Below are 15,665 nucleotides of genomic sequence, written 5' to 3'. Positions count from 1 at the left end.
CTTTTTTTCTTCTTTTGTTTTGTTCCTTCAAGTTTAATACGACAGGAAATTCCCGCATGACCATCTGCTAGATTGTTATGGTCTACATTTATATTTAAAAAATAATCATCACTTAAGTTACTTAAGATATTATCAATACATGACTCACTGTTATTTCTTTTAAACGTAGCTTCATTTATCATTTGTTTAAAATTATAGCATTTTAACAGGTTAAGGAACACGGTACGTTCATTATTATTATTTTCATTCATTGTGTCAACATTAAAATCTCCACAGATTATACTTTTTTTCGTATGGCAATACTCAAGAATTCTTTCCATTTTTTCAAGAAATTCCTCAAAATTCTTCTTTACAGGGTTGCGATAACAACAAAAAATATGTACGTCCGTTTCAACATCTAGGATTCCACATATTTCAAAGCTTTCAACTTTATACAGTTTTTTACAAATTAGCAACTCCTCTATTTCCTTATCCTTTGCAGCTAGAATGAGTGAACCACCTCTTTTTTTAGCTAGTCTAGAATTGTAACTTGCAAGTTTATATTCAGGTAACGTAAACATAGGGACAGAATGCCTATCGAGAAAATGCTCTGTTATACATATGTAGTGTAATTTATTGTCTAATCCGTCTAAATATATTTCAAAATCATTTATTTTATTACTAATGCCACATACGTTCTGATGAAATATATTTAGTCCAACAACTGGTTCAACGAAAACACATTGATGTATTGGCTATCTGATCCTTCCGTGTTGCTGTAGAACAACTGGTTGCTGAACCCTTTTTGGAGGAGGATAACTGGTTATAAAAAGCCTTATTAACAGCAATTAGAACATTGTTTATGGTGCATGCTAGTTTGTATTTTCCCTTATAATTTAATTGATAGCCCTTAGAATTATAGTCTCCGATACCAAAATAGACACTATTCGGTGTTTCAAGCCAAACATGGGAGAAACTTTCAAACTTTTTATGCAACATGGTATTAAAAGAGCTGACGAAACTATTGTAGTCATCGGCATACTTATTTAGGCTATGGAGGACGTCACAGATAATAACATTAGTGTGAGAACACTTTCTTATCGTATTTTCTAAATTACCTAGTATTTTATTCAGTGGAGTGACGTTGAAGTCACTTCCCCCACACATTATGACAACGCAATCTGTTTTTTTAAAGTCTCTAACTTTGTCTTCTAAGTTTAACAGCACTCGTTCCATGGTTCCGTTTTGAATAATATCTGCCATAAAGTCGTAGTCATTCTTTCGGATTTTAGCCAAAGGAAGTAGCAAATCCGCTCCATGATAGTCTGACACCAGCAATAATCTTGGTTTATTATTGGTACTGTCATCAGTCATCGTTGAATTTTCTTGCGGCCCCATCTTCGTTTTAAATTCTCTATTGTGATCCTGATTTTCCTTTGTGTCCAAATAACTGTTGGGACACACAGTACTATTTATATGCTCCTCTAATTTTCTAACAGTTCTTTGTAGGGTTTTAGTAGAGTACTGAATCCGGGAGAGAGTCACCTCTTTATTTTCCAATACATCTATTTTCTTTTTAGAAACCGTATTTGATACAAGAGCTCTATTTAGTTTCATTTGAAGATTTTTTATTTTTTTATTTAAACCTACAATTTCACATTCTAATTTTCTAATTTTATTTTCATATATCTGTATATTGTCTTCGCTATTTATATTTTGAAATATTGGTCTCTGTGTACAAATTTTTGAGGGTGTTGTGTTCCTTATTGGCTCTTTATTTAGCAACAACAATACGCTAATTTTTTTATTCAGTTTTTCTATTTGTAGATTCTGTTCACTATTTTCGATATTCAACCTTGCCACTTCTTCATGCGCACAGGATAACTCAATATTTAGTTCTTCAATCTGAGCTTTAAAAGCTACAATTAATGAGCTGTCCATAGTCGACATATTAGGCAGACTGTTGGGGCTATGTAATGTGTTGTCTTTCAATGTAGAATCTGTTTTAATTTCAACTTCGTTTGAGTTTTTGGTATGGTTTTCGCACGAAGGAGATCCAAAAGGCATTTCCTGCTCCGCTGCAGTTGTGTTAAATGTATCATTCTGGGGTATATCCTGGAGTAAATTAGCCTCATCGGTCTTATCAGTACAGTTGGGATGTATCTTATGTGTCACATTCTTGTCTAGTGTGGAGTTACTTTGCTCCGCAGATGCAGAAGTATTTGGTGGGGTGCCCACGGGCGTGCTGGCTGCGCTAATTGATGTTTGCGGGGTACTGGTAATGCATTTCTGTCGGGCACAGGATGGACACTTCCAACTATTTCTGTTTTCATTTGTCATTAGAATGTAACGAGCTCTGGTCACAGTGGTACATGTTAATTCAAAAGTGCTTTTGCAGTTCTTGCACTTAAGAAAATAGTCCCTTGATTTTATGTTCTTTTTGCATTTAAAACATTCCATTTTGTCACAAAAATGTCCTATATTGTATAACTTAATAATATTAAAAAAAGCAAAAAAGCAAAATAAAAAAAAAGCAAAAAAAAAAAAAAGCCTATTAATAGTCTGGATTTGAACCACGTATTTCTGCGTAGCAGCCGCTTATCGTACGCGCTGCGCTATAATCGTAATACAGGAAGCGGCGAAATTATCAATGAGGCTTAGCTCACAGCGATTCGTGTTTTTGTAGTTTAATAAAGTATCGGTAGATGTCACTATAACCAATATGAGCGAATGTAAACACGGCGTTGTACGAGTTATGCCGAATAGGTCAGGGTTCAAAGTTCAAATCACTTTAAACATGAATAACGGTCACTGTGTATATTTTTTGTCGAAGATTCTTTATCACTTCTCTGTTCTTTCCTTGTCAAATTATAGTTTTTAAAGCACTTTAACACGCACAGTTCCTTATCTATAGAGACTTTTTTTTTAAATATTCGTAAACACTTCATTATATCCGTAGTTATTTAGTTTGATATTTACACTGTTTATTTGACATACTGCACTAAGATAATATTTTCACAGTCACTAATTACGGTTTTTCACAGGTCAAGTCTATTATTACTCGATTCCATCAGATTATTTAATTTTAATCACATAAAAACACGGAGCTTATTGTTTTCGTGACGTAAATTGACACAAACGTGTTCCTTGCGATCTCTATTCTTGTTTTAATTTCCTGATCTGGGTCCCATTTCTCATTGAACCACGCTCCTAGATATAGACCGTCAACCAAATCTTGTCACTAGAAAAAGGCGGCAAATTTGAAAAATCGCGGGCTAGCAACACTAATAGTTTTGAAAATCGGTGGAAATTCGCGTGTCATTTGTATCTTATCTGTGGAAATATCTAACCTACCAAAAAGAGAAATGACTAGCACATATCCGTCCCTTTTTAATACATTATCTAATTCGTAAGGAAGGAGGGAGCCCTTGAAAAAAAAAATATCTGTGGCTGTTCGACGTACATTGCTGGTTTTTGTTCGTTTCATAGGGATACCATACTTTAGTTTGATGTACATTGCTACTGCCAAAATTTGGTTGACAGGCTATATCTATATTGCTTAACTTTTTCTATTGTTTGATCTTCAATTTTAAGGGTTGTTGATAGTAGATAGTAGGTAGTAAGCGATAGATTCACATATTTAACCGCGCGCTTCCTTGCGAGGGTTTCAAGGTACGAAGGTTAAGTTTAACCTTAGTTTACAACCTTTGCCACCGACTTTAACGCATTATTTTCACCACACCAACACCAACAAAATACTGACTAGGTATAAAACATCAAACAAACCAGCCAGCTTAAGACATCGTTTAATTTGTATGAAATTACTTTGCACTCTTGTGGATAAAATGCAATATCACAAATGATTTGTATTGTATTGTAAATACCTACTTACTTATATAGCCCAAATACAATTCTAAGTATAGCCCAAATACAAGACCTTAAAAGCCTAAAGAATCTAGAACTTCCTGGACTCAACGGGCGTAAGATAAGTACACATAAGTAACAATAGATCACTACGTCGACGTGACGCAGAAAGGCCCACAATACCACAGTATAATAAAGAGTATTATCATACAGTATGGCCACTCCCGCTCCCCGCTGAAAGTGCCGCCCACCCCCTCTCGGTTACCTCACAGTTACCATCTGTCAAAAACGCGAACAGTCGACCTGTCATATGTCACTCATACAAGCACGCGTTCACCGTTCACCTACACGAGCTTAGACTCTGTGCTAGGAACGCGCCTCTTTCATGTATTTAATCGCCAGTGTCCGAGGTGTGACAATACCTCGAATTGAATGTAAGCGAAAGCGCAAACAAAATCTAGTATTAATATGCATAAATAAATAAGTGGGTAAACACTCGACAAAAGTTAAGGAAAAAAAGGAGGAAAACCTATTCAATTACTAGACAAATGCACCTGTACAAATGAATCCAATGATATACTGAATGCAGACCATGAACAAGGGAAATATAATGTAAATCTTATTGTTTATTAGTTTTATGTATTATTTTAAACATTTTTCCTCTTCACTGGGCGTACTTAGTCCCCCTCAGATTTAATTTATTTTTATTATTTATACTAGCGTTTGCCCGCGACTTCGCTCGCGTTAGAAAGAGACAAAAAATAGCCTATGCCACTCTCCATCCCTTCAACACACACACACACTTTCCCATTTATAATATTAGTATATTAGCACACCTCGGACACTGACGATCAAATATATTGAAAGAGGCGCATTCCTAGCACACAGTCTTATGAGACTCGTGTAGGTGAACGCGTACTATGCTTTGTATGAGTGAAATATGACAGGTCGACTGTTCGTGTTTTTGACAGGCGGTAACTGTGAGGTAACCGAGAGGGGGTGAGCGGGACTTTCAGCGGGGAGCGGGAGTGGCCATACTGTACGATAGTACTCTTTATTATACTGTGATATTAGTATGGATGTTATAGCGTAGGTATTCTAAAATTAAAATTTTGAAAAAACCCCCGACCGCGACCTAGTGGACCGATTTTCATGAAACATGGCTAAGAACACTCCCGACTAACACAGCTTTCAAATAAAAAAAACTAAATCGAAATCGGTTCATCCGTTCAGGAGCTACGATGCCACAGACAGACACACACACAGACAGACAAACAGACAGACAGACAGACAGACAGACACGTCAAACTTATAACACCCCGTCGTTTTTGCGTCGGGGGTTAAAAATAACAGACACGTATTATTTATACCGACACAAACTTTGGGAGAAATTGTCTTTCAAAAGTCCTGAAAAGTGACTAAACTGATAATTAATTAACGATTTGGTTACATTATTATGTTAGGGAACATAAAAAAATATGGGAAACGTGTTTTTTTCACTTCAAACCCATATTTTATACAGCGTGTGGATTCCATACGGGCGAATAATGTATCCAGTTATAGTATCTGATCATACGAATCGTATAGGATAATCATTTTTGTTAAAAAGTGTTATTAATTGAGAGTAATTATTTTTTTTTATCTGGCTTTTTTAGCAGCAATGTATATTTACTGTACTGTACGTATGTAATGTACATAAACGTCATGTCGTAATGACGTTTAGGTTAGGTACCTACGCTAATTGATGTGGACACAACACATTGCGTGCTGAATTATTATGTATGAAAAAAAAACGCACGTACTTATTAAAAAAAATCGGCTCGCAGGGAGGCGATTTTTGAATCTCACATACGGGATTTGGTCACTAAAATACCGGTTGAAAACGGTGACTTGCTTATTATTTTCAGTGACAATTTTCTGAATTCGAACGCGTGACTCAAAAATCGGTCCGCAAGTCAGGCGTCAGGTCCACGCGGCTACAACCGCTTGAAATCAAGTATTAAATAGTTATTTGTTATACAAGGGGGCAAAGTTGTATTTTAACGCCGAGTGTGGAATTGAAAAACGAGCAAGTGAAAGGATTCTATAGTTGAACCACGAGCGAAGCGAGCGACAGTAAAATACATTTGCACCCGAGTGTAACACAAAACTTTTCCCCTCACTATAGCGAGGAAACTACAACGCAAAAAATGCGTTTATCACTGCTTCCAGTAGTTCCACGGGTGGTAAATCATCTTTATTACTAGATTCACCTACTTTTATCAATTTTAAAGCAGTTAATTTGACTTTATTCAAGGTCAAATTACTTTATCCACTAGTGGATGAAATGCGTTTTTACCCGCTGGTATTAAAGGACAAAACACCACAGGTTTCCAAACTAGTGAGGGGAAAAATAAATTATATACTTTTTATCAGCCTGTATATACGACCGTAACTTTTTAACTTCGATGGAACTATATTAAATCTATATTTATTTTTTGTTGACACAATACCTACATAACACCACCTATATCAATATTAACACACCGCTTTTCTTCTTCGTACCCTATCAAAAACCATTAACAATATTATATTATAATAGACCTAGGAAAATCATTCAGTTACTTACAATGTTCCCTAGGAATAATATCTAATTTCTAACTAATTTTCAAATGGTACTTACGACTATTAATATAATGAAATTAGACTATATAAAAGAATCACGGATTTTCGTAATATCACAACGAAAACCTCAACTCGTCTGCTCAGATCAAATTACTTGAATTATCAAGAAACATGTCGAAGGCGTTCAGAGCAATGTTCGTAGTTTTTCTGGTTGCCGCCGCCATGACTGCCCTCACCGAGGCGTCGGGTTGGGGAAGGGAACCACCCTGTGACGAGGTAATTATACTATTATTTAATTATTTTCTCTATCTATCTACCTATCAATCTCCGCTACCTTAAGGTTGTCTGGAAGAAATCGCTCTTTAGAGATAAGACCGCCTGCATGTTGTTTAACTTTGTTCGCGTTGCTTCGTTATTTTTAACCGACTTCAAAAAAGGAGGAGGTTCTCAATTCGACTGAATGTTTTTTTTTTTTGTATATATGTTACTCGATATCTCCGAGAATCGTGGACCGATTTTCAAAATTTTTTTTTTGATCGAACGGGTATAACCCCGAGATGGTCCCATTGGCACCAAGTCAGGGTCTGATGATGGGATCTTGGAGAAATCGAGGGAACTCTTCAAATGTTATAGGCACATGTAATGTTTTTAGTGTATTTTTAAAAGGTACACCAGTATTTACGCCTGACGGTAGTAATTTTATGTGGCTGAGCTGATGATGGAAGGTCAACTCCTCAATGGTTAGGAGTTAAAGGATAATTCTTTCACTACTGTACATATATTCGGACTGATAAATATAGGTAATATCACTAGGAACCACTAAAAATCAACAAATAAATTAACTTTTTAACAAAAAATAAAACCGCCTTCAAAAATAAGCGCGTTACAAAACACGGAGAAACTAAAAAGCAAAAAATAATAAACCTTTGAATTCAGATTTCTTATCGTAATCAATTATTTTTGGAGTCGGTACCAGCCTGTGTATGGCTGGGTGGGACAAACAGACAATAGCAAGGCGACGAACAGGTCTGGTACCGACTACAAAAATAATTGATTTGTTTATAATTTGGATGTATAGATTATTGCAATACGATAAGAAATCTGGATTCAAAGGTTTATTATTTTTGCTTTTTAGTTTCTCCGTGTTTTGTAACGCGCTTATTTTTGAAGGCGGTTTTATTTTTTGTTAAAAAGTTAATTTTGTATTGTTGTTTTTTATCAAGGCGTGCAATAAAGAGTTTATATACATCTACACGGGAAGCATTAAACTATTTGTAAGTGCGGTAGGGACGGCCTGATATTTTATCGTCTATCGCGTGACCATGCTTCCCGTGCTACTCGTAGTTTATATAAATCTACACCTTATAAAACAAAGTCCCCCCACCGCGTCTGTCTGTGATAAACTCAAAAACCGGCCAAGAGCGTGTCGGGCCACGGTCAGTGTAGGGTTCCGTAATTCCTTAGTTTTTTGTATTTTTTTCAAAAACTGTTCAACCTATCAAATTCAAAATAATTTTCCTAGAAAGTCTTTATAAAGTTTTATTTTTGTGATTTGTTAATACTTTTTAAACTTATGGGTCAAAAGTTAAAAGGGACGGGGCACATTTTTTTTTACTTTAGGGGCGACGATTTCCGAAAATATTAACAACATTTTTTATATTTTTTTTTGTTGTGAAAAAAAAAATCGTTTTTTGAAGGAAAATGTAAAAAAAATACAGTTCGTCCCCCTTATCTCAGAAGTTTACCAACGAAAATTTATGAAATTTTTACCAAATATGGCTATTATAAAAAGTATTACAGGAAAATAAAACCGTACACGTCCAACAGGCTACTAGACTCGTATCGAATTTAGCACATCAAGTTATTGTTTTCTGTAGTATATTTGACTTAAGAAATCAATATTTATAGCTTGCGGGGATTAAAAGTGCGTGATGACTGCGTATTTTTAATTAAAGATGTGTGTATGTTTTTTTTTAAATTATGGACTCCAAAAACGGTGTTGGCCAATGGAGTGACGTCACATAATTCAGATCAACTATGGAAATTAGAGGTAGTAATCTGATCTCCATAGAAGCAACCTCTATTGTATTAAAATTCATAGTCGTTGACGGGTGTGACAATGTGAAATATTTTTTCTAAATATACTGACGTCATGTCATAGATATTCTATAGATTAATATGGCTGATGTTGTTTTTGCCTGATCGCGTAAAAGTAAACTTTAAATAATTTTTTTGCGGGTTTTTAAGTCGTAATAAAATATGGTACTATTTTTTTTCGTTTAATTAGACAGTAATTAATAATATAAGACATACTTGAAAAAGGGTCAAGTAGCCTAATCCAAGTCCGTAGAGTTAAGTGTATGATGAACATTACATTAGATGATTCAACTATTGAAAGTTTGTAAGGGGGTGGGCCCGACTCGCCCTTGGCCGGTTTTTTATTTTTTTATCTTGGCCCGATCTTTACCAGCCAGCGGAGACAATGTGCTTTGGTTCATTTAATATATTTAGGTCAGTTAGCATAGAGGAATAAGTATTCAATTAAATTCCAGTTATTTGTGGTGACATCTGGCGTCAAATACTCGCCAATCACGCGTCAAATAGCGTAAATTACCAGTACTGCTACATGTCAATAGATGTCGCGACGAACGAAAAGACTAATGCTCAACAATTTTTAGCTAATATTACAATAGTATTAATCAGTATTCTGTTTTCAATTCTATCTAAGTATGTTCTGCTTGTAATATATTATAAGTTCAAAACTGATTTAATACTTATTACATTTTTGGCAGACGCGACACTGTTGACACCTAGTGTCGAGTAACAGTTTTTTTTTTATACTACGTCGGTGGCAAACAAGCATACGGCCCGCCTGATGTAAAGCGGTCACCGTAACCTATGGACGCCTGCAACTCAAACAGTGTCACATGCGCGTTGCCACCCTACCCAACCCTACCCTACCCTAGTACTCATAATTTACGCTAGTTGACGCGTGATTGACGCTAGATGTCACTACAAATAACATTCATTTACTGATGTATGGAGTTACAACTCTTCCCTTACTTATTCCTCTATGATTTATTTAGGTCAGTTATTAGTTCTATCTGTACTGAAAATCATATTTCCCGCTCCAGGTGTGCCCAAGAATCAAGCGTGAACGTGACGAGTGCTGCCGCGCGCACGGGCACGCCGTGGCTTCGTGGTGCTACTACGGCCAAATGTACTGCTACGATTACTAACATTCATCCAAAACTTACAAATAGCTGTACGTAAGTTAAGCGCTGGCCGATATTGCGCAGAAATCAAGTATCCTAGGGGATTACAGAGCATTTTTTTTTTGGGAATTTTATGTCAGCTGATGTACACAGAATCATGAGTACTTTCAGTCTCACTGGGAGACAAAAGGTGTCCCAGAATTTCCATACATTTTTGTTACTTTCCTCTTTTGTTTAATAATAAGAAAAAATCGTATGGGACAATTTTTTTAACTACTAGGATTGAAGAAGCTAGTGATTCTGAGTAGAAATAGCATTTTTTTTTTCAAAAATATCGCATTTCATAAAAGTGGCGTAAAAAGAAATGCTCTACAGGGGGCGAAGGGTACGCGACCCCATCGCAGATATCCCCTCCACATTTCACTCAGCGGTAAACTTACGTTACGCTATTTGTAAATGAAAATTGAGTGTTTTTTTTTTCGAAATTGTCCAATATCTATGGACGTTGGATGTTAAATAATCTAGCTTGTTAAGTGCTTCTAGATTTTTTGCTTCACTTTCATCTCTTATAAACATTACTTCTTCTTTTCTCTTTACTAACTAGGTATCTAATGGTTGTTTGGAATATATCGTTTTAGCGATAAGACTGCCCGTTATGTGCCATAGTTTATGTTTCTTGCCTCATATGTATGTATAAACTGTTTTAATTGGAATTCATGAGCAATAAAAAATATTGTATTGTATTAATTACAAAAAATGCATTTTTCTTTAATAACTCACCTAAATAAATAGTCATCTTCTCTCTCTTAATTGGACAGTGCTTAATCATATAAGACAGACTTAAAAAAAAAGTCAAGTAGCCTATTATATTTCCCGAACTATACTGAAAGAGACAGATATATTACTCTACTCGATTTTCAATCACTACGGTGGTACAGATTAGGGATTGCAGTACCGGTACTGTTTTAAAGAACCGGGATTTTCGGTACCGAATCAATGTGGAACCGGGATTTCCCGGGATTTTCGGTACTTTCGGGACTGGTCTAATTATTTCGCTTTTTCAAATAAAACAACATTTTTTTGGGATTCTAAGTCATTTATTATATTACTATAACCGAGCCGCCCCGGCTTCGCTCGGCGTATTATTTTATCTGTCTTTTTTATTACTTATTATAAATCGGAATTCGGGAGAACACGCAAAAAATCGTGAGAATTCCGCCTAAACCCGATCTGGCAACCATAGGCACCAATGGATGGTTACTGTTGCAATACATTACTCCGATTAAGCGATCTGCCATTACTGAGAGATGTTTAATCGTTTAGTAAATAAAATAAGACAAATACTACTACAGAAATATCATAACTGATTATAGACCGACAGTAAAACCTCACAAAAGTCCCCAAACACGTCATTTGAAGCAAAGGATGTAAAGTAAACGAAACAAAACATTATTTCTTGCTAGTCAGAGGGAACGTTTTCGAGAAAATTGGTAATTTTCTGGAAATTTCTTTGGAATACCGCAATACCACATTATAATATAACGTTTTTAAAAAGTTAACATGTTTATAGCAGTTATCCTTAAAAGTTAGACATAAACCATCACCAACTTTTCTACTTTTCTAGACCTACATATGTATATGTATAAGAGGAACAATTCCACCATACATTATTTTGACTGTTGAATGGTTGCATTAGGTTCATATTCGGGCTCCGTAAATACGATCACATATCAGATTTTCGCCGCAAACTGAACTGGCTTCCCATTCGTGAACTCAGAACCCTGAGAATTCTATGCACTCTTTACTCTATATTATTTGATCCAGTTGCCCCCGACTATCATAAATCAAATTTTAATTTTATAGAACCGCGTCCCGGTTGTGAACTGCGTACGTCCCGAACTCTTAAGCTGGCTATTCCTTATCACCGCACTGGCTTTATTTCCAACTCCTTCACCCTCCAGGCAGCTCGTCTTTGGAATGATCTCCCTCTTCCCTTAAGGCAAGCACAGACCAAATTTTCTTTTAAACGCATGTTACGTATACACCTCTCTAACAAGCTCAAGGATAAATAATCTGCATATTGGTTATACTTGGGTACATTATATAGTTTGTATGTAAGTTTATATTATAAGCTATATATTTATGTGTTATACACTCATATATACATTTTCTTTTATTGGATACATAGGTAATTTGTTTGTATTTCTTGTCACATCTCTATATTGACAATCCTGCACTAACTAAGGTTTCTGTTTGATCCAATGGTTAACTGGTAGAGAATGCCTTAAGGCATTAAGTCCGCCATTTGTACATTTTTATGTCGTGCAATAAAGTCTAAATAAATAAATAAAATATTTTGTTATATGTTGATCGGTATGGGCAGGGTTTTTGATTGAAACTGTTAAGCAGCGTCATTAAATTCATTTTTACCAACTTGATTAGCACATATCGTCATGTTTTAATCAATTTATAACAACATAGGTGAAAAACGTAAAAATCCATTTAGTAGTTTTTGAGTCTATCGCAAAATTAGTGAACACACAGACATACGCCTCGGGAGACTGTTTTATAACATGTAGAGAAATGAGTCAAATGAGAAATAAGATTGAGAGAGAAAAAATAAATACACAAATGAATGTAACAAACCTTCACCAAAAATACAAAACTCCACTACCGACTAGCGGGACTAGCTAGGGTATCACGGTGGCTAACTGGCTACGGCAACCAATCTGCCACTGCCGACCGCTATTAAATATTAGTAGACGCGTGTACCTACGCCTATTTTTTAACTGTATAAATAATATAAACAGAAATAAATAAATTTTGTAGCAAAAAAGTCACTAAAAAGTATTTCCCGAAAGTACCGAAAGTACCGGGATTTTTCAACTTGATTTCCCGGTTCTTTGCTTGGCCAAAAATCCCGGGAATTCCCGGTACTTTCGGTACCGGTATTTCCCGGGAGCAAACCCTAGTACAGATGTAGTGCGGAAAGATTTTCCTTCGTAGTTTTACCAGGGGCAGCTCACTCCGTGATTCTATCGCCGCGCTACAAGTACATGCTGGCGGCCGCGAGTTCGCGGCCTAATCAGGGGTGGCGCGCGTTCTCACGGAACGCACGTTCGCACTTTCAATTGTTACATTACGTAGCGAGTTTTTTTCAAGGTTCGTATGCGATGTCCACGTGTGGAATGGCTAATAATGCTTAGTTAAATAGACATCGTGAATAAAATAGGACAATCTTACACTGATCTTATTGATTAAGTCCCACGGAAAAGTTCAATAAGGCTTGTGATGCAGAAGGCTTAAACAAAAATATATAAATACTGTATATTTACCTAGAAAGTACCCAAGACTTGGATATTATAGTATAACATTTTATCTGAGAATTAATTCGTTTTAATCCATAGGCAACCCTATCATTCGACGCTGCGCACGTGCGGCTCGTTTCTTTGTTAGAATTTTGTAGGCATTTAAAAAGGCGGCATTTCGTGAACATCAAAGCAGTGGGCCTTCTGTACTTGTACTATTATATATTCTGTGGTTTTACGGAAACATACGAACGTGTCATGCTATTTCAGTCAGTCTCTGTACAAGACGTACTGACGCAGTCTGAACTATTAGTAAGACAAATACGAACGTTTTCGGAAAAATACGAAGGAAAAGCTTTTCGCACTAAGTACATCTCGACACTCTCGACTTTCTCGACCTAGGAAAGGAAACACGTCAAACACCCCTTAAGCGACATTTTGCAAATTGTTCAGGAGAGCATTTTGAAATTTTATTTTTGAGAAAAAAGAAACATATATAATTTTTTTAAGTAGTCGTTTTAGGAAAATAGGCTAGTTTCCTACTAGTCAAATCAGCTTCTTTTTAAGAACTGTCAAAACGATTTGCTAATATGGAATTACTATAAAATACTTGACGTCACGGTCAATTAATTTACTTTACTTATACCTAAGTAGGTATATCTTTCACTTATTAAATAGAAATTATGTTTCAAAATAACTAGTGTCCTTATTTTTAACCCCCGACGCAAAAACGACGGGGTGTTATAAGTTGGACGTGTCTATCTGTCTGTGTGTGTGTGTGTCTGTCAGTCGCATCGTCCTCCCCGAAGGGATGAACCGATTTAGATTTAGTTTTTTTGTCTGAAAGCTGAGTTAGTCGGGAGTGTTCTTAGCCATGTTTCATGAAAATCGGTCCACTATGTCGGGGCGGTGTTTTTTTTTCAGAATTTAATTTTATGGTTAGGTTATTCTTCTAATTAGGTATGTGGCATTGAGGTATAATGTACTAGAGAGGACACGGCGAACAAAAAGTTTGCTCCACGAACATAAGTCCAGTGGACTTATGTTGCCTCAGTCAGTCTCTGCGCGTGGTGGGAGGAGGTTGTCTCTGACTGCACACAAATAAAATGAAAAAATGCCTTCCTGTGCTATAAGATACTGTTGAAGCTATACGAGAAAATCTAATAACAGTGACGGTGTCACATTTCATCGGTTAGTAGACAAGTTATTTTGATCTGACTTAATTTAAGTAATTATTATAATGAAGGGACGGGCTCCTTAAACGCGATGCTATGGCCGCCATTTTGACTACTGGAATCATAGATGAATCGCGCAGATATGACATGTAGGTATTCAGGTATAATAATTGTGATCATATTCTGTTTTCAATATATAATATAAAAATATTTATTTCAATTTATAGTTTTGAATATTACACGGTTCTAATACAAATTTTAGTCGATAATATTATACAATAAGCATGATTTTGAATTATTTCTGAATTATAATTCTCATTATTGACGAAAAATAGTGACACCAAAACTGAAATAGTATTTAATGCAACCGGTGTTTAAGGGAGGTAAAACAAGGTGAATGGCGCGATTATTATTCTGAGCGACAGAAACTTACAAAACTAATTTTATTCAAAGGAAATTAAAATTTATGAAAAAAACAATTACTTATTTTTATTTCACTGAGTGGAAATTAAATATAACACAATGTATAATAGTGCTAAAAGTAAACTACTTAGTATTTCACACACAAAGTATAAAACAAAGGTCTACACTAAAAGTGTCGCGTCTAGGTGGTCAAGTCTTACTCTATGACACGGTTCGCTTCACGCGCATGCGCCTCGCGCTGCCGCCGCTGCCGGTTGGCGCACAGAATATGTTCGAGTTGTCATTTCTAGTACGTAGTACATAGTAGTTCAATGGTATGTGGTCCTTTATTTCGTGCACTGCATAAACTATTTTATTTTAAGTGTAGGAAACTAGCCTATTATGTTCCATGCACGTATTGTATTTTTACTTTTTATTTTCTCTGTTAAATTATGTAAAGCGTACGTTTAGGTGGATCTTAAGCTTCTAGTGAGTATTATATTCTTTGATTACGGTTATCATGGGCTGCCTAAGTGAGAGTCATATTACTTTACTTAGAAAGTGAATGAGTTTACGTTTGTTTACAATATATTGTGCCTAATAACTGTCACGACTTGACAAATATCATCAAAAATGGGTCAGTTGCAGAAAAAATGTACCTTTCGGTGAATTTTGTGTCCCGTGAAAACAAGGTTGGTTTAAACATACATCACGAGAAAAAAACATAAGATATTATTTCCGTCATTGTAGTAAAAATGTTCTTTAGATTCCCAATATATTTTTTTATTCCAATTCCATCTTTACTTGTTTTTTTTGTGAGATGTGTGTTTACATCTTGTACAAAATTATCATGTCCCCATTCCGATTTTTTTCCATGAAGGTCAATTTCAAGTTTCATATCACTTCCTATAAAAAAATCGTTTTTTGAGGTCTTTCCTTCCTTTTTGGGTTCCTTCCAGGTATTTCCTTTTATTAAGAATAAATCTGAAATTTTAATGGTGATAAGCATGTCACAGCTTTTTAGAGTTTCGTTACGAGGCATTAAATCACCAAGATTTGTTACAGTTCTTAGTAGAAGTAGGTACTTTTTATTAATCGGAAAATGCGTGGATATCTTT

General features: G+C 35.7%; 1 protein-coding gene across 1 annotated transcript; it reads left to right on the top strand.

Moving 5' to 3' along the window:
• The first annotated feature begins 6,566 nt into the window (after positions 1 to 6,566).
• On the top strand, positions 6,567 to 9,762 carry LOC125239441 (spodomicin-like). Its single transcript, XM_048147018.1, has 2 exons — positions 6,567 to 6,723; positions 9,582 to 9,762. Exons 1-2 carry the CDS (start codon positions 6,619 to 6,621, stop codon positions 9,684 to 9,686), a joined length of 210 nt encoding a protein of 69 aa, XP_048002975.1. The 5' UTR covers positions 6,567 to 6,618; the 3' UTR covers positions 9,687 to 9,762.
• The last annotated feature ends 5,903 nt before the right edge of the window (positions 9,763 to 15,665 follow it).

This window comes from Leguminivora glycinivorella, chromosome 25 (genome assembly GCF_023078275.1).
Source record: "Leguminivora glycinivorella isolate SPB_JAAS2020 chromosome 25, LegGlyc_1.1, whole genome shotgun sequence".
NCBI lineage: Eukaryota > Metazoa > Arthropoda > Insecta > Lepidoptera > Tortricidae > Leguminivora > Leguminivora glycinivorella.
The sequence above is the reverse complement of the archived record's forward strand: the minus strand, read 5'-3'. Positions and strand labels throughout refer to the sequence as shown.